Genomic DNA, 23,177 nt, shown 5'->3' on the forward strand with positions numbered 1-23,177 from the left:
CACGAATGATCTCCCCCAGCGGCTTCACATAAATATTGAACAAAAGGGGGGAGAGGACCGACCCCTGAGGCACCCCGCAAGTTAGGGGTCTAGGAGTCGACCTCTGTCCCCCTGCCAATACAGACTGCGTACGGTCGGTGAGGAAGGAGGAGAACCACCGCATAACGGTGCCTCCCACTCCTAACCCACCGAGACGCCATTAAAACAATATGTATACAGGTAGTTCATTTTCATACTTTACAATCTTAATTTTCACATTTTATTTCCCTGTGCAGCAAATTTGCAAAAAAAAACAAAAACACCCCACCTTACCTGGTTTAAAATTGCACTTCCTCATGATACAACTTTTTGATAAGCTTGATTTTAAAGCTGTCAATATTGTTAACTATGATAATTTTATGGTCTTTCAAAATAAACGAGAAGGAAGCTACTTCAGAGTTTAAGCAGTAAATGTTTTGGTGGTAACAGCTGAAAAACATATCAAAAGTCATTCAGCTACCATTCCCCCAATACAAAGTAACTTGACTGACAAGATTGACATCAGGGAACTCATCTCTGAACGAATAGACCAATAGCTGAATGGCAGAACCCTCCATTTCCACTGCCTGAATGTCAGATAACACAAAGAAAATGTTACAAAGGTCAAAGCATGGAGATGGTTCTTTATAGCTGAAAGTACAACTCATTAGTATGGAAAACAATGAAAAAGGGCACAAAGCCCAAAATTAGCATCTCTTTTATCAACTGCTAAAAAAATTATAGGAATGAGAAAAGCTTTCATATATAAAATCAGATGAGCTCCAGTACTTAGTGCCTTCAGAAATATAGAGTAAATTTGCCACAGTTCAATCCAAACGTTTCACATGACTATAAACTACATACAGAGAAGGCAAAAGATTAAAACAAAAATTGTATTTTACATAAAAAGCAAGCCCTATGATTATTATCATAAAACAATGTCATCAGAAAGATTTTTAAAAGTAAATTTAATTCTTTTACAAAGATCAGTTTACTTAATTTCTATGTCTCCAAATATTATTTTTCATTAATCTTAGATTCAACTACATTTTTTTCTTAGAGATTTTTTTAATAGTTCAAATTATTACTGCCAAGTTGGTTAATTTCTTATTGCTTCTTAGGAAATATATACTTTTTTATTTTACCTGAAAATTCATGAATGCCTAAAGACATAAATAAGTGAAGCTTAAAGACTATATTAGAAAATTAATAGGTTAATTTTGTCCTTTTAGTCCATTTCTGCTGTACACTCACCAATGTAGCCTGTATTTCAGGCAGACAACTTTCCTAACTATCATGGTTCAATTTCAATTTAAGGGGCATGGGATCCAGGTCTATTTACATTACATTTTCTACTATTTTGAAATTTCAGAATATTTTAAGAATATGACATTAGTCAACTTGTAAATATTCATTTTAATTTAGTTTTTCATTCATTCATTCATTCATTCATTCATTCATTCATTCATTCATTCATTCATTCATTGTCATAGAACAAACTGACAAAATAGAGTTCGCAACCAATATTTCAGTTCTAATCATTAACTATTTTTAATGTTTAAAAATATATTTCATGAAACGTAAAATTAATTGGATTTGTAGTATAGACTTTGTGAGTTCTAAATATAATTTTTTTTCAAAAATGTGTGAGAGATTTTAAATTTGTTCCTAAAATTTAACTCTATCTCTATGTACCTAAAAGGATACTGATGATTATATCTTTATACTATGTTTGTCTTGAAAAGTTCACAAGTTCACTTGTGACCTGGTTATTGTTTATTTTTTTGACTCCTTAGCCTAAACTTTTATATTTTCTAGGATATTAGTTACATCTGATTCTTCCAGTTATCCAATCTCTTTTCCTTCAATATCATCTTGGACTTTTTGCCCATTCAGTACTCTGTCTGCTCTGATTCTCTTCCTTCCAGCTGTCCACATTTCAGTCCGTTCTATGAAGTTTTAATTTTCATATCAGACATTTTTAGTCCAGCTAAACAGCTACCAATTTGCTCAAAAAGTTAGACTATGATCCTTTTTTTCAGCCGAAAAGCTTTGTTTTTTTCAGGTTGAATATTCAAAACTAATCAAAATGCTGATGAATATGAATTAACTAATCTCAACAAAACAGAAGAACTACAAGCAAAATGGTTGCAATTAGTTTCATCTGCAGTACTAACCAGGTATTTATTTATTTATTTGATTTATATGCTGCCCACCTCATTATCCAAATGTTAAGCATACTTTCTTAAAACACATTTGTTTACATGTTGTAGTAAAATAAGATACCAGCTTTCCTTAACTTAGAGAGACGTTCCCTGAGGATGGGCTCCAGCACGACTCCAAAAGCTCGGAAGAGAAAACCTCTGGTCCTGGTGACCGACCCAGATTGGATCCTCCCTTTACTTTGTATGCAATGATAATAGGACTGTTGTGTTTGTTTTAATTTAAATAAAAGAAACAGAAAAGTACTCAAAGTAAACAGAAAACTAACTGACGTATTTGTGAAAAATAAAGGGAAAAATAGTGGATCATGCAAATATATCCAAGATTTAGAAATTGTTAGCTTTCAATTTAGAATCCCAAACTCAAAGATTTTTTTCAGGTTTAGCACATTTATTAATATTTTTACATTACTAATTTTTCAGTGAAACTGAGGGTTAAAATAAGGTTGATTTTAGATCATAAATTCACCAGATTAAGGAATGTTCAAACTTTTTTGTGCATGGCTATGTACAAAAATAATTACATGAACTAAGAACCCTATAATATTTATGATTTAGAGGTTTTCTCACAATTTTAAGTGTAATAACAACTTTTACTGGACTATATATCCTGGAAAATTAGCCTAGAAAGAAGTCACCACTTAAAATTGCATTAGGCTGACTTTCCCACTATTGTATAATAAAAACAAAACTCTTCTTAAAGAAACACTTTATAAACATTATAAACCAAAAAACGAAGTCTGTAAAAAACTGTGTTTCAATTTTGCTAAACCCCCATAGTATAGCAAGCAAGTAAAAGGAAATCATTAAAAATAATTTTCCAGCGAAGATTGGTGAGCGAGTTTAGGACAGAATGCATAGCCAATTTTCCTTCCAAATAATCTATAGCTGAGAAAGGAACAAAATAAAAATATACTGGTGGTGATTTAAGAAACAGGAGAGAAGATGAAACAGGAGCGATGCCTTACAATGTTAATGGCTCATTTGTCTTTCTGTCTAAGAAGACCCTGCCATCTATTTGTACCCAGTGTAACCAGTGTAAATTTGTAGCAGTCCTTGAACAAAATGACAAAAGTTTGGCGTAACAAACACACACATCAGCACACTTATCTGATGAGACAGAGAAGATTTATCAGTTCAAAAAAACTTGTTCTACAACAGAAACTGACAGTGAAAACAACTCTCCATAAGGAAGACTTCAAAACAAATGAATAAATATCAAGAAGCAAGAAACACAGAAAATCTTAGTGGCAATGCTGTACTGTATGAAGTAACAGTGACAGGGAACTTTAATTATCCCTTCATCTGCCGGGAGCCAAACTCTTTCAAACCTGGTCCTTGCAGAAAATGTCTTATTTGTCTTGCTGACAACTTGGTCTTTCAGAAAGAAGACATGCAACAATCAGCTATTCTTGAAATGATACTAATCTATAGAGAAGACTTAGTCAAGGGAGTGGAAAGAGTAGGAATACTGCAGTAAAAAGAATGCATAATCTTGGAATTAAGTGTTTTTTTATATAGTTTATTCTACATTGATCCAAGTACTGCATCCAATTCTGGATATCATGCTTTAAGTTTGATTTAAACACTCTGAAACAAGTTCAGATAACAACATTAATAATAATCAGGTACTAGAAACCAAATCTTATAAAGAGGTTGAAGGAACTGAACGTATTTCAACTATGACTAAAGTTTTTAGTGAACATTAAAAAATCATTATATGCAATAATTTATCCAGTTGGGGAAATTAAAGTGGTTTTTCCAATTCTCGTGAAGATGCATTAAAAGTTCCTGAAAATTGCAGAAACTTAAGAAAGTATTTTAAGCATTCACTCTCTGTGTGGTGTTGCCTAACAGCATTACCAAAATTCATATTCCCTGACCTAGAATATTAATCTGTCTAGCTGATCCTGTTTGGTTTTACTACAAGATAAATATATTGACTTTTAATTCAAAATAGAAAACTATATTCCATCCATGCATTATCTACTTTCAATGGTTTTCCAACTTGAAATTGAAACTTTAACTGCTGCAGGGTTAGCATGAAAGTTTAAAGAAAAGTTACAATGGCACTGAAAAAAGGAACTTGTGACCAGTTTCACACTTATGACCATTGCAGCATCCCATGGTCGCATGATCAAAATTCAGGAGCTTAACAAGTGGCCTATATTTATTACAGCTGCACTGTACTGGGGTCATGTGATCATTATTTGTAACCTTTCCAGCTGGCTTACAACAAAGTTAGTGAAAGAAGCCAAATTCCCTTAATGACTTCATGATTCATTTAACAACTCTGGCAAAAAGGTCGTAAAATGGGGCAAAACTAACTTAATAACTGCCTTGCTTAAAAACAGATATTTTGGGCTCAATTGCAGTAATGTCAAGGGCTACTTGTATAGGGTATCTACCACATAATTCCCCTCTCTATCCATCAGATTTCAACATGAGCCTTCTAGACAGGCTAGGAATAAGCAGGACAAATAACATTGCTCCTTATAAGAAATAGTTCATTTCAGATCTCCACTTGAAATTTAAATATTTCATTGATTCCAAGAGTCAGCATAGTCCATCAAGTATCATTTTTTCAAAAGCAGCATTACAAAGGCTAGGTAACTTTTAGTACATTGAATGTAAAGCATGGAAAATGCAAACATTTTAATTATCCTCTCCTTTCTGGTAATACAAAATCTTTTTGTTGTTGTTAAAAATAGTTTTAAGAGATGATGGAATGGAAAATGATATAACAGGAAGAAAAGAAGAATTACATGAAATTGCTTGCTCAGTTATAAAATAAATTAAAGATTAAGGTGAAAAATTAATCAGTTCACCTTGTAAAAAACTACAGACACTCCCCTCCAAGGTTCCTCCCTCTCAGAAGGTATCCACCCAGAAATGGCCTTTTGTGTGAACACTACAGTTTTACAGATTTTATTTTTGATTGATTGCCTAGTCACATTTCTAAAGCCAATCAACTTCTTGGGAGATGTATAGAATACACTGAAAAGCAAAGAAATTGAACAGCACCAGACAGAAGAGGCTCTCAGTCCAGTATTAAGCACAATTGGCACACAAAAGAATCTCTGCAAAGCCTCCCACACATCAGTTGCTAACTCCTCTTTGAACTGGAACTAAAAATCCAAGAAGGCCCTCAAATTGTATATCAGTTCCATCTGGGGAACTGCTACTCCATTTCAAACTAGAAATGGAAACTCCATGAATCCATAGTGTCCATAGCCACTTAATCTTGATAGGGTTGATTTTAAGTCTATTCCTTCCCCCAAAAGCCTTTATGCACTGGAACAATGCCTTGACAGAATTACTCATACAGACTGGGTTGAGATATATAGCGAGGTATCACAAGTGTACTGATGGCTCCTGCTCCTCTGCTGACAGATGTGCTTATCCAATGGCTTCATATAGGTGTTAAATAGGAGAGACAAGAGAATCAGGCAACCAAGAGATCAAGGATTTGGGGTTTAATTTGTTCTCCATTTATATCAACTGAAACTTGGAGAAAAGGGGAGATCCACTGCAACACCATATCCCTCACAATCAATCCCTATAGTTATTCTAAAAGGATACCATGTTGGTAGTATTGAGAATCACTGGGAGATTGAGAAGATAAAGGATGATCACACCACCCCTATTCCTGCTATGCTAGAGAGATCAATGCTATCTTAAGAATATGGCCCACCATGAACTCTGACTGAAGAGTACAGATAGTTCATTTCTTCCAGAATTTTCTAAAGCTTTAGCTTGACCTTTACTTGTGATGTCAGCTAAGATTTCAAGAGGCTGACATGGCTGAGAAACATTCACATCACCTTGAAGCTACAGTACATGGGGGAGGAGGAGGAGGGGGTCCAGGACTAACGCACACAGAGCAGAAGAGATCTGTGAGATTTCTGCCCCTTGATTATCTGTACCTGCTGCAAATTCCATTTAAAAGCCGTTGCTGCCCAGAATTCCCTATTTTGAACAACTGTTCCCTTCACCAGAAACCCTCTGCTTCTTTTTAAGCCATAACAATAGATGATTTCAGTACAACACTCTGACCTTCTATAATTCAGACTACATTTTGGCTCACTTCTCTGGACTTCTGATTATGACCAAGTCCAAGGAAAACTAAGGGCTGTCTTAATATTTACCAACCTGGCATTTAATCAACTTAAAATATTAATTGCCAATGTAAAAGAATTTCAAATTCACCCTAATAACATAGTTTTCTTTCCTAGACAAAAAACTCAACAATATTACAGTTACAATATAACTTTATAAACTGCAAATGATCCAGCTATTTATTTCCTTTCACCTTTTTTTTACATTAAAACAGGTACCCCTCCTGAAAATATAATGTTGGTGGAAAAAGAGTTCCCAGTAAACTTTTCAGAATGATTCAAAGCCAAGATTTTCTAACATTTTCTAACATTATGACAATTCATAGTGATGTGGTTCAAATCTTAGGTGATTATAGTAAGAGTTACGGAATTTTTATTTCGTAAATACATTTGGATAAGTATAATTCACCTTTTAGATACAAAATGGAAAATTTATGTTATCAAAGTTGATGGATAGTTTTGAGATTTGGTAATCACCTTGCTAAGTCACTATATTTTGGGAATATAGTAGTGTGACTACTGTCCACACATATCCTAACAACATTTTCAACATTATTATTCAGTAGATTTCACTATCTGGGCTTTGGAATCATCTGTAATGTCTCTTAATCAGATGTTCCCTCTCCATAAGCTAATCTTTTACTTTCTAAATTTGAATGCAGGGATATTACTTTCATGTAACATGTTTTATAGATAATGTTTTTATTGCAAAAAAATTTATAGCGATAGCATTGGAATGTTTATAATGGAAAAGCAGCATTTTTTATTAATTTTGTATAAATTATCCTTAACCCTAGAGATTCCCTGGAGGAGAAGAACATGTCTGAATTTCACTATGCAGTGCCACAGGCAGAAAGTGAGAGAAACTAAACAAGCCCATCCTGAAGGAGAAAAAACGCCTGCAGCTGCAAATGACCTATTACATGTCTCACTGGAAATGTTTTCATGTTGTAATTTGGTAATTTCAAGAAAAAAAGACAATTATCAACACCTACAGTTTGTTCTTGTGTTATTAGATTTTATAAAGGATTTTTAAATCAAAGATGACAGATTATATTTAAAAGGACATTATTTTCAGAAGATTATGATATTGCATAATTTTTGTATGAGAATCCATAGCAGATTTATTTCATAATTAGTTACAGCAAGGATTTCGCAATGGAAGATAGAAATACTTGATTTTTATTCCAGAACTAATATTCTAATAGATAAAAGAATGTTTTTCAGCTATATTTTCAATAGTTTTAATCATCATATTTTTATCTCTTTGTTGAATTCCATGTCTTATTTTTGCTTTGGTAGCTACAGAAAATCCTAAATATATTAACAGGGTTCATTGGGATTGGCATTTAAACAGCTATGAGAAATCTTAGCCAATTATCAAATATTTATAATATAGAATAAAATGAATTGTATCATAAACTGACAGTCTTCAGGATTACAGGTCTGCCAAAGAAACTTTATAAAACTCTTTGCCAGAAATCTGATTAATGGCTTATTCATTCTGAGAAATTTTAATAAACACTTGCAAAAGGTCTGCAATGGTGGAGATGATGCAGCTCCACAGAGAACAATACAACAAATAGTCCTTCTTTCCAATTTTCATATAAGAGCAGAATTACCAAAGTATTTGCATTAAAATTCTTGCGACTTTCCCAGATCCAAAATTAACAGAAGGGGATTATTCAGGAGTTTTATATATAGGGGAATCCATAGGGTATGACAAAAAAAAAAATTAAGCTGTGACAGTGTGATCAAAGCTCCAACTGTTTTCACATGCAATGCACATTAAAAACAGGAAAAACGTGAATCACACTATTCCAGCTGCCATTTTCAGTTTTCTAACCACATCTTATGGACTGGCCTTGACCATTAAAAACCAAAATGCAAATCCTTCCTGAAGCACTGTGAAAGAAAATGAAGCACTAGTTGTCACTGCCTGAAGGTACCCATGTACCTTTGGAAAGCAGAATCTAATAGCATGCACAAATCTCAACCTCAACAACAAAATCCTCTGCAAATTGTTATACCTTCTATACCAGGGATCCCCAACCCCGGGTCTGAGGACCAGCACTGGGCCGCGGTATGCAAGAAACCGGTCTGTGCAAACAAGCAAAGCCCCATCTGTGGGATGCAGACAGTACATGAAAACATGCCCCCTTCGCTTCACAGAAAAACCTCTCTCTACGGAGCCGGTCCCTGGTGCCCAAAAGGTTGAGGACCTCTGTTCTATACTATAAATATAGCCACCAGTTCTATTTGGAATTCTAACCAGTAGAAAACATGAAATCTCTGTGTTAGCTGTTATTAATCTTATTCTTATTTCAGATGTTCACACTGAACTATGCTTGCATTAAGTAACCCATATTTAGTGTATTTCAGGTATTATTTTGAGGAATTTATGTATTTCTGATATTTTAAAACCATAAACTTCATGTCAAATGTTGAAGGAAACAGAAAACTCTTATGTTCAAACAAAGTAGTAGATATTTCAAAATGAATTACCGTCCCATTTTTTATTTTCTACATGTTCCATAATGCATGTAATCTTCATCAGTACAAATATCCATTTAAATCTCACTAAATGTTGCAGAAAATAATTTGTATTAGTTTTACATTGTATTTAGTGAAAATGCATTCTGTCATGTATATGAAAAGAAACATGAGTATTGATTACAGAAAGAACAAAGATTATTGTATTACACCTTCACACAGCAGAAAGATTTCAATTTTTTTTTTAAAAAAAATAAGAATGTAAACAAAAGATTAAAGATTCATAAATAAAAGGACTACTTTTTTCATTTTAGGCCAGGCTAATAAAAATGTTCAATTAATTATTATGTCTTATTGACAGATTTCCTTGGGGAAGTTATTTAAAAAATTTAACCCCTGAGCAAATTATAGTTTCTCTTTCCTTTGAAAGTGTCAAGTGCATTGATTGTAACTGCAAGAAGTGTTATCTTCTGCCTAGAGATTCACTTACTTTACAACCTTAAGCGCTGTTTCCTTCCCAAACTTTGATTCATCAATTTAAGACACATCAGATGATATGAAAGGCAGAAGCAGCACAGAAAAGAGGCCAGCAGTTAAAATGAAATACAAAGTGGAGGAGAATCACAAATCATGGTTTTGATAGGACAAAGCTAGAGAGAAAAACAGTCTTGAAAAATATTTCAGAGTGATTAAACATAAACAATGATAGAAATTAAGCACAATTTTTATGCTTGCTTTCTCTGTATTTAAACTCATCCCACTTGTCTGAAATTCTAATCATACCTTAATCAGCAAGGCTTTTTATATACCTATATAAATCTATATTTCCCCTTCTCTCTTTAATATTCAGAATCACTATAAGGCAGGGGTGTCAAACTGCCGGCCCACAGGCCGATTGCATCATACGGAGGCTGCACCCACCCCAGCTCTGGCAGTGCAAAAAAAGTCACAATATGTCATGACACATCATGTGATATGGCGAGTTTGACACCCATGCTATAAGGTATCCCATACAAAGTATTACTGTTACAGAATTCTAATGTCCAAATGAATTAAGGAAAATATCACCTAATTCTTAAAACAATAAAAATATCAGTTGCTAGGAATATATTTTCCATATTTAAACATGAGAGTTATTAAAACTGAAGAAATACTTTTAAAAACATCAAGACTGTGCAGGAATATTAACTAAACAATACTACAAATCATATCCCATTATAACACAGATTCACTAATGTTCAGAGAAAAGACCATCATGTATTTACTCCCATTATCTTCAAAATCTGAAACTTCACACCACTATTAAAATTCAAGTACAGCTACTGCAATGAGACTTATACTACTTTGCACATGAATCATAGCAGTGTTCCCAAACTTCCACAAAGTAATTGGATTTTCAGAACTGCAAGTGGTTTTATTCCAATTCAGTCATGACAGGGCCAGGAGGTAATGATACATCTGCCATGATGCAACAAGCAGACCTGTCTTCTGTCAAGAGTTGAAATCATAAAGGAATAAGCTGTCATTAACAACCTCTCTCCAAACACTAGAGCTGTCATCTCATTGTTTTGTTCTACTGGGTTGGGGGGCAATGTGGCTTCATATAGTCTGTCAATGAGAATTTAACTATTCTCCTTACTTTTCCGTAAGCCACTTTTTCTAAGCATACCCAAATCTGTGACAAATTCTCAACATAAAACCAATTGTGTGAAATATCCATGTAGCCATCTTTTGGAAAATCATTAATTTAATCTAAATTTCACAGACACTATTGTGTATTCCTAATAAAAATATATTTTTAAATTGACACTTAGTGCTCTGCATATTTCATAAAATTTATTTTCTTGATATGTGTATCTTACTGGTTGAAATGAAAGAGGTTTTTTTTGGCAAGGGAACTCTTTCTTAGTCTCATTACTCTCTTTCCCCTTCCCCCAACATTCATATATCCTCAAAATCTGTTCGTAATAAATATGTAGAATGTGTGTGGGCTGAAAAGAAAGAAGAAAATCTTTGTGTACAAGAACAATACTGTACAGTATTTCTCCATTTATCAATGCATAAAATGATTACCTACCCCAACTAATAATATAACAATTACTATAAATTAATGTAAGCCTCCAAAACTCCAAAAGCGTATAGAAGTGTATTTTAAGACAAAATATATTATATGGACATTCTGTGTAAATATACTATAGGGTTTTCTGCAAAGTAAAGCCATTGTAAGATAAATGAATTCATGGAGGTAAAAATACAGGAACAAACAGGATTAGAGCAGATATTTTTTTATAATAGTTTCCCTACCCCAGAAGTCATATTTGTGTCGACTCTGGTATGTTTTATGAAGGTTGCTAAGGCAAAACTATTCCATAGGTCCTTTGACAGCTGATGTGACCCAAGGCAGGTTAATACTATTATACTATATTACTGCAGTGTATTATATAGTCTGTTTTATTTTGTATTGATGTTGTGGTTTAATTTATATTTTTTAAAAGTGTAAAGTGTCATGAATCGTTGACTTTGCATTATACAAATAAATCAAATAAATAATATATTCTGCACAATCGGATTTTATGAGAGATACCAAGCCTCTAATCTAATATTATATTATTAGTGTATATTTCAGCAATTCACCCTGAGATCTTGAAATGACAGTCATGGCTATGTTAGATATGCAAAAAGCTTTAACATGTACAGACTAAATTTCTGGAGCCTATGGTGAGAAAAAAAATGGATTTCTCATTATTTCTTGATTTTATTCCTTCTACTCAAGTTCTTACAAATTACATTATCAACTACAAGTTAAGATGTATCATACAACTTGTCAAGGATTCTTTATATACAGTTGTTTTAATTTGATTCTGTAATCTTTGTATTCAAAGTATACTAATGGCTGGAATTGAATACATGTTATTATTATACACAAATGATATGTCAGGCCTTACTAATAATTACCAAAATGCTTTACCTAGTATTGTATACTATGACAGATTTTTCTGGATATACAATAGACTGGAATGAATCTCATATATTGCCAATCAACAAAACAGATTTTATGGAAATATGCAAAAACGGCAGTTGTTTATTTTCTAAAACCTTATACATTTGAGAATATTTTTTTCAAAAAAAGCATTTGTTAGTAGATGAGAAAACTATGAGCTGTGTTGCCTAGCATCAGAGTTAATTGATGAATAAAAATACAAATAAATAAAAATATAAAGAATAGAATAAATATTAAAATGAATTCAAATTCAAGATTGTTATATCTATTTAATTCTACTTAGATACATTGGAGAAATTGATAAGCAAAAAAATAAATGTTTATGGCATTTCACTGCAAATCCCACATTAAAATGGGTATTTAATTTTCAGATTTTCAATAGTACCTTTGGTCATATACATTCATTTCTATGTTGTTATGTACATGAGTTTGATATGAACTACTATAGGTACAATTAAATACTTATTACAATAGAAGAAAATATATGTGGCTAAGAGTTGAACTGTGGAGAATGCTTGCAAACGCTTCAATATTCAACTAGGTAACATTATCAGTGCTAGTGAGAATGATTATATATAGTAACTTCCCCTGCCAGTTTTGGTGGGGATATGATTTTTTTCCTAGATAGTTCCTTGATTAAGGTACAGTGGTACCTCAGTACTCGACTACTTCAAAACTCGTTGAATTTGGTAGTTGACACATTTTGACATGAAAATGTTGTATCGGTACTCATCTTTGTTTGGTACTAGATACACTACCAAAGGAAGTGGGGAACAGCCACAGAGGGTGGATAGGAAGTTGGCCATGCTGGGAAGGTTGATGGAAAAGGAAGTGGGGGACCGCTGTAGAGGGCAGACAGGAAGTCAGTCATACTTAGAAGGTCACTTACATAAGATAAGTAACAGATAGGAAGTCCTTCCCAGATGAAACAAAGATTCACATGGTAAGTCACATAGTTTGTTTGCTACTTGTCATTTTTAGTACTCAATGCATCTTTCAGAACTAAATAAGCACGAATACTGAAGGACCACTGTATATCTAGTCACTAGTATTAATAATATTACCTAGTTAGGTAATGGGAATGGGAATGGGAATACAGCAATCAATATTTGGCTTTTAATTAGGTTTTAGTGGGGTTATTTTGTGTATTTTTGTATGATTTTTTGTATCTTGTATATTGTATTTGTGTTTTTAATATGCTGTGAACCGCCCTGAGTCCTACGGGAGAAGGGCGGTATACAAATTAAATTAACCTAACCTAACCTAACCTAACCTAAAATAAATCCCAGCCAAACTCAAGAGAACATCAAGGATTAAATTGTAATTATTTGACTCCTCTGAAAACAAAGAGCCTACTTGGTTCTTATTTTAGTTGGAATTTAATTGTATTCCCAGAACCAAAGGGAAAAAAAGTCTTGTACTGTTGAGACAGAGACTTAAATTTGAATCTCTTTCTCATGAGAAATTGGTGGATATTTATGATTTAAACTGGCAGATATTTCTTTTTAAAAAATGATTGTGCTAAAAATGAGGTGGAGACCTTAGATCAACAAAGTGCTAATTATGCTTTTAACATGCTCTGAGGTTACAAAAGGAATATAAACTGCATACAACTGCAGGATGACAATATAATAAATTAAGGCAATTATTATATTTTGCATTTTTTTGATCTGATGCAGCTTTGGAAAATCCCATAATTCTGAGAATATTAGAAAAAGATTAGAGGCTAAATCAATTATTCAATTATATGAACAACTGAAGTATCTTAGTTGATATTGTACAGGAAATATAAAGACTGGTTTAGGCTCCGATTCAGTAGAAATGTACATATTCTAAATCTCTGAATCAGGTCTTTTCTGACACAATTAAATAAAAATGGGCAATATGATTCTGTGCAATTAAGGCTTGTTTAAAAATTGAATTATATTTTTAATTACATACAACAGTTTGCTATATTTTCTGTAACATATCTTTTTTTAGTTTAAATTTGGTTAGCACATTCTTCAACTTCTAGTTTTATCGTAAAAGATTCTGATTCATACTCATTTTAGCTATTATTTAAGAATTAAAAAACATACATTCTAAATAATTCTATCTTCATAAAAGGAATATAAAGGATATCAAGCATGGTAAGAGAGTAGACTTTTTCATGAATCCCTGATTAAACAGGGGTGGTGCTTCTGAAAGTCAGCTAACAATTCTTGTCCTTCTGTTATACCTGAGTGATTAAGATCCCCACAAAGGAGCAAGATAAAACTCTCCACAAGGAACTAAGGGGAAAAGATGGCTTCATTTCTTGCAGAGAGAAGTGAGTTTTATTCCCTTAGTCCAGGGGTAGGCAACCTTGGCTCTTTTATGACTTGTGGACTTCAACTCCCAGAATTCCTGAGCCAGCATGAGGGAAACTTTGGCCCCTTCATGACTCGTGGACTTCAACTCCCAGAATTCCTGAGCTAGAATGGCTCAGCTTGGAAACCTCTCCTTTTCCCCTCAGCATGGCTGGCTCAGGAATTCTGGGAGTTGAAGTCCATGAGTCATAAAAGAGCCAAGGTTGCCTACCCCTGCCTTAGTCCCTTGCACAGTGTCCTGTCTCCAGTCCCATGGAATTCACTCAAGTCCTCATATAATCCTGGGGTTCTACGGAATCCATCCTATTATATGGGTACAATAACTGATGCACTGCATTTTGGCTTGCTAGATTTAAATTTTAGAATTTTCCCTTCTTGTCAAATTTTCCTTATGGAGCAGTTATTGCTCATAAAGGCATATTTTATACACCCATCCTTATTTAGCGACTAAGTTCTGATGCAGTGACCAGATCGTAAAGCAAAAGGGTTGCTAAATGATCATGTGACTAAGAGAGAGAGGGAGACTGCAATGATCACTGCTTGCTGCAACCTTATTCAGATAAAGCTCTCTCATACACCTATACCACAATTATTCACTCTGGCATGCATAGTTGTCAGGTGCATGAATTTTGTCGTAAATGCACAAATTAATTGAAAAATGATTTTTTTATTACCTGTGTATTTGCAAATGTTTGTCAACTGAGGTAGTCACTATAGGTGAAGTGGATATAGTTTTATTTTCCTAAACCTAATCTTCCATCTTGGTAATGTAGGGAATCTAATCTTATCTTTATGGCTCTTATTATTATCTTATTATTATCTCCTCCTATTATTTCATGCTCTTTCTGAGTGATGAGTTGAATTGGGTCAGCATGTGTTGATTTTTTGTAGATACTAATAATTAGCTATTGTTATTACTTGATGAGAAGTATTGCATTGTCTTGTTATTTTTCTGTTAATTTTATTGCTGGATTTTGTTAATAGAAGTGTGGCAAAGGACGGATTTTTTTAGAAAATTCAAGAAAATTAAGTTTTATCAATTTATCAGATACTTAATTGTCACTAATCAGAAAATCCTTGTAGTTGGGTATTATAAAATCAATCACAGAATTTGACCTACATAAATTAATAGCAACACATTACTATAAAACATTGCAATGCAAAGCATCTGACAGACCACTTGGTTCACTAGTATACTTTATAGAAACATACTGTATTTAAATGCATTTCTTTATAAAACCATAGGAGCTTAAGTGCCTTCTAAGATCAACTTTTTATAATAAGTAGACAAAATTTTTATTTGAGACAGAACTAAAGTAAACCTTTTAAGCTAGTAAAATGAATTCTTTTTTTTAAAGGAAAGTTCCAATTTAACAAATCATTACATTAATTTCTGTGTTTTAAACCATACATGTAACAACGAATTTCAATACCACATTTAAAAATTCTGAAACACAACAGAAATTGCATGCATGACTTGAAAATAAAACAATAAGTACACTTTTGATATGCATTAAGATAACATATATACCCAGAATTGTGTACACTAATCCCCCAAATTAGCCCATTAAAAAGAGGTTCCCTGGAACCCTTAGAGCCTTGTACGGTCACTTAAAAAGCTTTATACACAGTTCTCAGAAAACTCTAAAAGTTGTTCTTAAATTTAACTCTGTAATATAAGTGATTGCTTGTTAAATATGTACCAGTATAATAACTATATTAATTATATTAAACTGAAATTCAATTTAAATTCAAAACAACCATATTTAATTTCTGTCCTAACCCTATCTAGCATTTTGGGAATTCTGGCCTCCAATGCAGTATACCATTCAGAAACCAAAGCATGACACGAAGTTTGGAATCAGTTGTGCACCTCTGTTTTAGGAAAGTCCATAATTATCTTACCTCTATAGCTCTTTTAATATAAGGAATCTGAGTGCCGCTGTCCAGATCTTCATTTATAATAAGCCTTCTTGCCCACTGTCCTGCTCTGACAACACCACTGCCTTGAATTAAAATCATCAGTTTATCAGGATTTATCAGTGCATCCTCACTCATAAAGATGAAACTCCTAGGTTCAGTCTCTTCTGCATCTACCTAAAATTAGAACAACATTTAGTGAATATAAACAATTACACAGGTCACATAATAAAAAGTTACCGGAAGTAAACACTGCCTGCAATCAGCAATTCAGATAGTATTTATGATTGATATATAAAAAATAAACTTCTAACCAATACTGCCTTGCCCTAAAGGGGAGGAAGGGAGCACACTGTCTTCAATAGCAAACAGCAGACCATCCATCCATCATTATCAGTAGGCGTTTTTTTAAATTTGGCTCTTTCTACATTATCCTTTTTTCAAAGAGCCCAGAATGGAATATTTTAGGTAAGTAAGATTGAGAGAATGGCTACAGATCATGTTTAATAGAATGTAGTAGCAGAGGTCACTACTACAACAAATGGTGTGCTAAACCATTTGTTAGAAATAGCAATATAAAGCTCTGAATTGGGGGTGGGTGGGTAGGTAATATCATTTCTCTAAAGATCTAATGGGCCTCTGTACCTGTATTTACCTACAGTGATAATTCGCTGCAGATTCCCAAGGAATGGAGTAGTAGTTCCAATCCATAAAAAGGCAGTAAAACCAACCCAGCTCATTATCATCCAATAAGCCTTTTGTGACTAATTAATAAATATATGTGAAATATTTCTACTACAAATTAGCTGACTTGATGAACCAAGAAAGAATATTAGCTGGGAAACAAGCCACCTTTAGATCATGTTTTTCAATTGTGAATCAATATATTACTTTAAATTAGAATACATAATGAACAATGTTACTCTCTCTTGGGAAGGTGATGGAGGAAGAATATTTTTTGTGATGTTTCTTTCCACAGCTACAATAATCAGGTAGCTGGCAGTTGGCTGGTTTTAAAAAGCTATATTTTCAAAGCAATTTTGTCTTTCACTTATACGTTTTTTTCCACTCCACTACATCTTAGGGGTTTGTGAACTGATCTTTCTTTATCTTTCTCTTATCCTCTGCAGATAATTAAGATTGATGTTTATAGCTTTACATACAATTAATAACAAAAATTCCAATTAGTGGACCAAATGTAAAACTATGAGAAAAGTATTTATTATAAAGATCCATGCATTAGAAAATATTTATTTAATCTATCTACAAACAAATTAGTCAATATGTACCGAGGCTTAGAATTAGCCTTTACAACTTCAATCTTAATTACATTTGGAAACATTCCTTCAAGCCAAATTATCTTCAAGTTGTCTTCAAACATCAAATGAAACTTTCACTAAATTATAGCTATAAAATGGTCATAGTACCACACAGTCACACTTTATTGACAAACCAAATTTGTTTGGTGAGAATGTCTCTAGCAATTTTTATTTTCATGATATAAATCTCCTGAATTTTCTTTTAAATGATCATGACATGAGATGTACTAATCTGATTATCAACCAATGTAGTAATTTAATATGTGCTCCCTTATCTTTAGTCTCTTGTATAGTCTCTTTAATCTCTTTTTAAAAGCAGCTCTACATCCTTCATTAGAAAATAAGTTCAAAAATATCAGAAGTTCTTGAACAAGGGAAACAGTCTAATCTAACATCCATTAAAATGTTTATTCCAATGAAGTTCACATCCCGAAAAAAAAATTCCTTTACATATTACTTAGTATTTGAAAAGAATAAAGCTAGCACTCTGAATAGTAGCTGAAGCATTATATGTAAGTGATAGCTTCTGCATTAAAAGATAAATTTTGTCCTCCCAGGAAACAAGCTGTAGAGCAGATATTGGCGTCATATGGGCTTTCACAAGATTCCTAATGTCTTTGGGTATGACCAAGCCAAGATACTGCTCACCCAAAGAATAAAAGATAAGGAGTTCCAGGCTAAAGTTAATAGATTATCCAAACATGGCAAAAATTGGATAAACAATGACAGTTGGGAACCAACAAAATATATACAGAACCTAATTTTCCCCAGGCTGAGGACAGCATTTTTCAAAGCCAGACATAATATCTTATTGTCCATATTGCTAAAGACAGACACTCTAACACCCCATTAACCAAGCACCTGGAAATTAAATCCATTTCTTATGTATTATTACACCATAAATTCTACAGGGATACTAGAACAACTAATATATTGCACCAATAAGGAGCCACCACTCCCCCAAATTTCATTCCTTTGGGAGTAATTGAAAGTAAATAAGAACTAGTTTGTTCTAATGGTTAAGGTACCAGGCAAGAAACCAGGAGACTATGAGTTCTAGTCACATTTTAGCCGTGAAAACCAGTTGGGTGACGTGGCTCCAGTCACTCTCTCACAGCCTAACTCACCTGACAGAGTTGTTGTTCTTGTGGGGAAAATAGGAGGAGGAAGGTATATTGGAAATATTCACCACCTTGAGTTATTTGTAAAAATAATAAAGGTGGGATTACAAATAAATAAAAGCAAAAAAAAAATCATCACAGCATTCTACATATGCTCTATGCTGCATCATTTCGCCCAATTAAAATTTACAGAGTAAGAGTTTTAGTAGTATATAGATGATCAATATCTATGGAACGGCCTCGTTTTAAATCACTCTACATGGCAAAAATGAAACATTCTATAAAAACATCCATATGGATTGGCTCTAATTAACTGTTCATGAAATACATTATTGTATTTGAATCCTTAGGCCAATGTCTACAATTTGCTATAAGATGTATAATTCTGGTATGATAACAGGATATGTGAAATGATTTAGTTATAGATAATGGACATGAATAAATACTACATAAACATACAATTAAAAAAAACACCTTTCTTGAGTTCAGTGGAAAAAATACTCTACATGTCCCCTTTATATGAATGTACCCACCTACATTAAAGAATAACTATACAAATATCAGACATGTGCTCAGTCATCAAACCTATTGTCGTATTGTCAAAAACATCATTTCCTTTTCTGCCATAAAATTGCAACAGCATGAGTATCCATCATGAAGCTTCACCTATCTTAGAAAATCATCACTTGAGATAATCAAGTGATCTCAAAAGCCAGACAATCATGTTGATCACAGATACAAGTTTGGATGAACTGTAGCATCAGCAGATTTTCTATTCACAACAGTTAATGAAGAATATCCATTATGGATTTTTACGGCATAGCATCATTAATTTTATTTCATTCAATGTCAAATTTTATTTCATTCAAAAACTCAAGACTATGTTCTATCCTTAGAATTTTTAAATTTAAAACACCTATAACACATTTGGAGCACTGCTGAATTGTGAATCAAAGCAAATAGGAGAAAATGGGTCTTGCCATCATGACAGAGTTCAGACACAACATTTGAGACTTAATCTGGAGACTTATCTGTACAATAGATGCACATTATACCCTGTACATTTTACATCTGGAATAAAGCATTTAACCTTGAAGTAATGCTTCAAAATAAAATATTTCTTGTATTACATGCACATGTATAAATTCACAGCCTGTTTAACTTCTATTATGTTACACCCTCTTCCAAACTAAGCTAAAATGAAGCAGCAATTGGACGCAAGCACAGGTAGTATTATACTCCCACCACTACCCTTTGTTTAGTTGTTAACAAAATAAAGTACTTGTATTTCCTAGGGAGATTCATAAAACTGAGTAAAAATTAAAATCAAATGAGTTCTTTAACATGAGCAATAATAGAATTTCTGAACTATCATTGTTCAGAAATGGGGTTTTACAAACCCTCACAAAGAAAAGTTATAATAAAAAATTATTTCCTTACATTCATTTTTACAACTTAATGTACTTTAAGAAAAATTTGTATACATTTAACTTACTGGAACATATACTTTTTTCAAATGGCATTCTTCTTCCAATAATTCATATACATATTTAGTGATGATCTACAAGAGAAAAAAAGTTGTGTAATATTTACAAATAGGTCTTGTTTTTATAAAATTTTGTAAACAAATTGTAAGTGGTTTATCAAGCTACTGTTTAGAAAAATACAATGCATTCTGCAAAATAAATAGTTTTTTTAATAGTCTAGTTAAGAAGAAACAAATCCTGCCTTATAGCCTCAATAAATGTGTCCAGAAATGTAATATATGATTTAGGATTTTGCTTCCTGCTGCTATGTGAATATTTTTGTTAAAAGTTCAGAATAAAAAACATATCTATTTAATGCATAGTCAATGGCATAAATATAACTCTTGGATTAATTAGTTAAAATTATTTCAAACAATTTGCAATAAGCACAGAACAATTTATTAGAACAATTTCTTTTTATTGTGGCATATCCAATTCTTGGCCCATATCAACAATGAGTAGTGGAAGGGACAAATGAAGGAAAGCCTAGATTAAAAAAAGAATCCCATAAAGCAGGGGTGTCAAACTCGCAATGTCACATGACGTGTCGCGATGTATCGTGACTTTTTTTTCCCATTGCCGGCAATGGGGTGGGTGCGGTTTCGGCATGATGCATCTGGCCCACAGGCCGGCAGTTTAACACCCCTGCCATAAAGAAATAGAAAAAGTACTTTAAGTATTTCTCTTGCAAAGACATTCCACATGTCACACCCTTTCAATGGAGAATGGAAATCTCGTGGAGAACTGAACTTTATAATGGGCTGAGTACTACTTGAAATATCTTTAACCCAGGGAGGCCTTATTACACTTTATTTGCAAGATATAGTAATCCTGCCTCAGGCACAGAAGCAGCTGAGTGACTTTGGGCCAGTCAATGTCTCTTAGTCCAAGGAAGAAGACAAGGGCAAACCCCTTCTGAAAGTGTTGCTGAGAAAACTGCAGGGCTCGTCCATTTAATCGTCAGGAGTCGTGGCTGACTCAAAAGCACAAAAAGAAAATCATAACGCAGAATAGGGGGTGGAGACAGATTAACAATACAGGTAAATAAGAATATCCACAACATTCTCTTCTGAGAATTTAAACGGACACAAAGCAAAAGCATCTAGGTTGTAAGATACTAAACTTAACCATTTAAACAACTTTTACATAAAATAACAATGGAAAAATATTTTGTGTTTTTGTTTTAAAATGTAACCATTAAAAAAACTTTTTGAACCCCTTTCACTTTCAAATACAAAAGACATTTTAGCTAAAGATGTTTCCAAGCAATTATTCCATCCCAAAGACAGAGCTGATGCATGTTTTCAGCTGTTAAACCAAAGTGGTTTAATAATTAAAATATTAACAATGATAGGCCCTCTGCCAGACTCAGCATACTATACATGGCCACACTATTTCTGATGCATAATTTTGAAGCAAAATAAAAATGTTTTTTAGTTAAAAAACTAAAACTTTTTGTTAAACTATTGTAGGCACAGAGTCAAAACACTGAATAAACACATCTGTAACAGTTGGAATATAAATTATTGGAAGGGTCACAGTCTATGGCGGTGGTGGCGAACCTATGGCACGCGTGCCAGAGGTGGCACTCGGAACCCTCTCTGTGGGCACGTGCGCTGTCGCCCCAACCCTGCCTCCCCCCACGGCCCTCTCCTCCCCCCTGGAGGAGAGTCGTCCCCGGGCATGGCCCGCACGGAGCAGCGCAGCCAAGCATGGAAGCAGGAACAAGACTCCACCCTCGCACCCCGTTGCGCATAGATGATACTGCGGGGCGCAGGCGGAGGGCATGGCCGCCATGACGCTGCTGGGCCGCCTGGGCGATCTGCTACGGAGGGCCATGGAGGCGGTGGGTGGTCCTGCGGGTGGGTGGGGTCATAGCAGGGGCAGTGTGGGGGGACGGAGTGGGTGGGGGGCGGGACAGTTTTGGGGCACTAGGTCTCTAAAAGGTTCGCCATCACTGGTCTATGAATTAGGCAGCCATATAAATTGACTAAAGAAATATCTCAAGATGATATATACAAATAAATTCTGCAAGATTATATATGCAAATTTAGTCTGGTATTTGGCATTCTAATTGCTCCCAGTATACACGTCTCCTTTTCCATGCATAAAACTTTTCATTTAAACTTACTGATATTTCATTATTTAGTATTTAATGTTAAGACATGTAATATTTCAGACTATGCTCCTGTGATGTTGGTAACTTTAATGGACTAAATATATAATTGTTGTAAAATAATAATTTATTAAAATGAGAAATCAAGAAATTGTAGAATTCTTTCATATCAAATTTCTGTTTCATCACTATATTGATATAAGAAACAACAAAGGCATTTATTGTAAACTTAAGTTTCTAGTGAAGGAAGTTAAAGAATTATTCATGTCCTGTATCTCCTGAGATTTAAACAAATTAAGCAAGAAATAAAGTTCAATTTCTAATATAATGTGGGAAAATATATACCAACTTTAGATTAATCAAGCAATAGTTTTTTTTTAAAAAAAATCATTGTTCCAAATTATACAATTCAAATCTCTTATCAACAGATAAAAATGATTCTCTACATCTATCCTAGAGCTGCATGCAATCTCACTCCGCTACTTTCTCTTCAAGAAATTGTTTCTACAATCAGTAGTAAGAAAGTTGAAAATTCTCTTTGACTCTAGTAGTTTTCTAGTTCTCTGACACAAAGCAGATTGGGTTTTAATCTTCTATTGGAGACTTCAGTTGAAACTTTTTCTTATTACTTTAATGAAGTAAACATTTTTCATCCTAAGCAAGGTAAGGATGTTAGTATTTGTATCAAGAGAGAAGTGGTGGCAGACTGGTTAGAATGCAGTATTGCAGGATAATTCTACTGACTGTCAGCAGTTTGATTCTCACCAGCTCAAGGTTGACTCAGTCTTCCATCCTTCTGAGGTCGGTAAAATGAGGACCCAGATTGTTGGGGGCAATACGCTGACTCTGTAAACCACTTAGAGAGGGCTGTAAAGCACTGTGAAGCGGTATATAAGTCTAAGTGCTATTGCTATCAATTACCCATACATTTATTTGATAAATATGAATGCTTAACTATTAATAGCATTTTTCCTT

General features: G+C 33.7%; 1 protein-coding gene across 1 annotated transcript in view; it reads right to left on the reverse strand.

Annotated features, from left to right (window-relative positions):
* Nucleotides 1–23,177, reverse strand: part of FAM172A (family with sequence similarity 172 member A) — a 145,755-nt gene that overhangs the window by 101,956 nt on the left and 20,622 nt on the right. The window contains exons 5-6 of the mRNA XM_015812676.1: nucleotides 20,056–20,121; nucleotides 16,106–16,297 (exon numbers count right to left, since the gene is read on the reverse strand). Of these exons, the coding sequence (XP_015668162.1) occupies nucleotides 16,106–16,297; nucleotides 20,056–20,121 (258 nt within the window). The remainder of the gene's footprint in view (nucleotides 1–16,105; nucleotides 16,298–20,055; nucleotides 20,122–23,177) is intronic.

The sequence above is a fragment of the Protobothrops mucrosquamatus genome, unplaced genomic scaffold (genome assembly GCF_001527695.2).
Source record: "Protobothrops mucrosquamatus isolate PMUCROS unplaced genomic scaffold, P.Mucros_1.0 scaffold106, whole genome shotgun sequence".
NCBI classification, from domain to species: Eukaryota; Metazoa; Chordata; class Lepidosauria; order Squamata; family Viperidae; genus Protobothrops; species Protobothrops mucrosquamatus.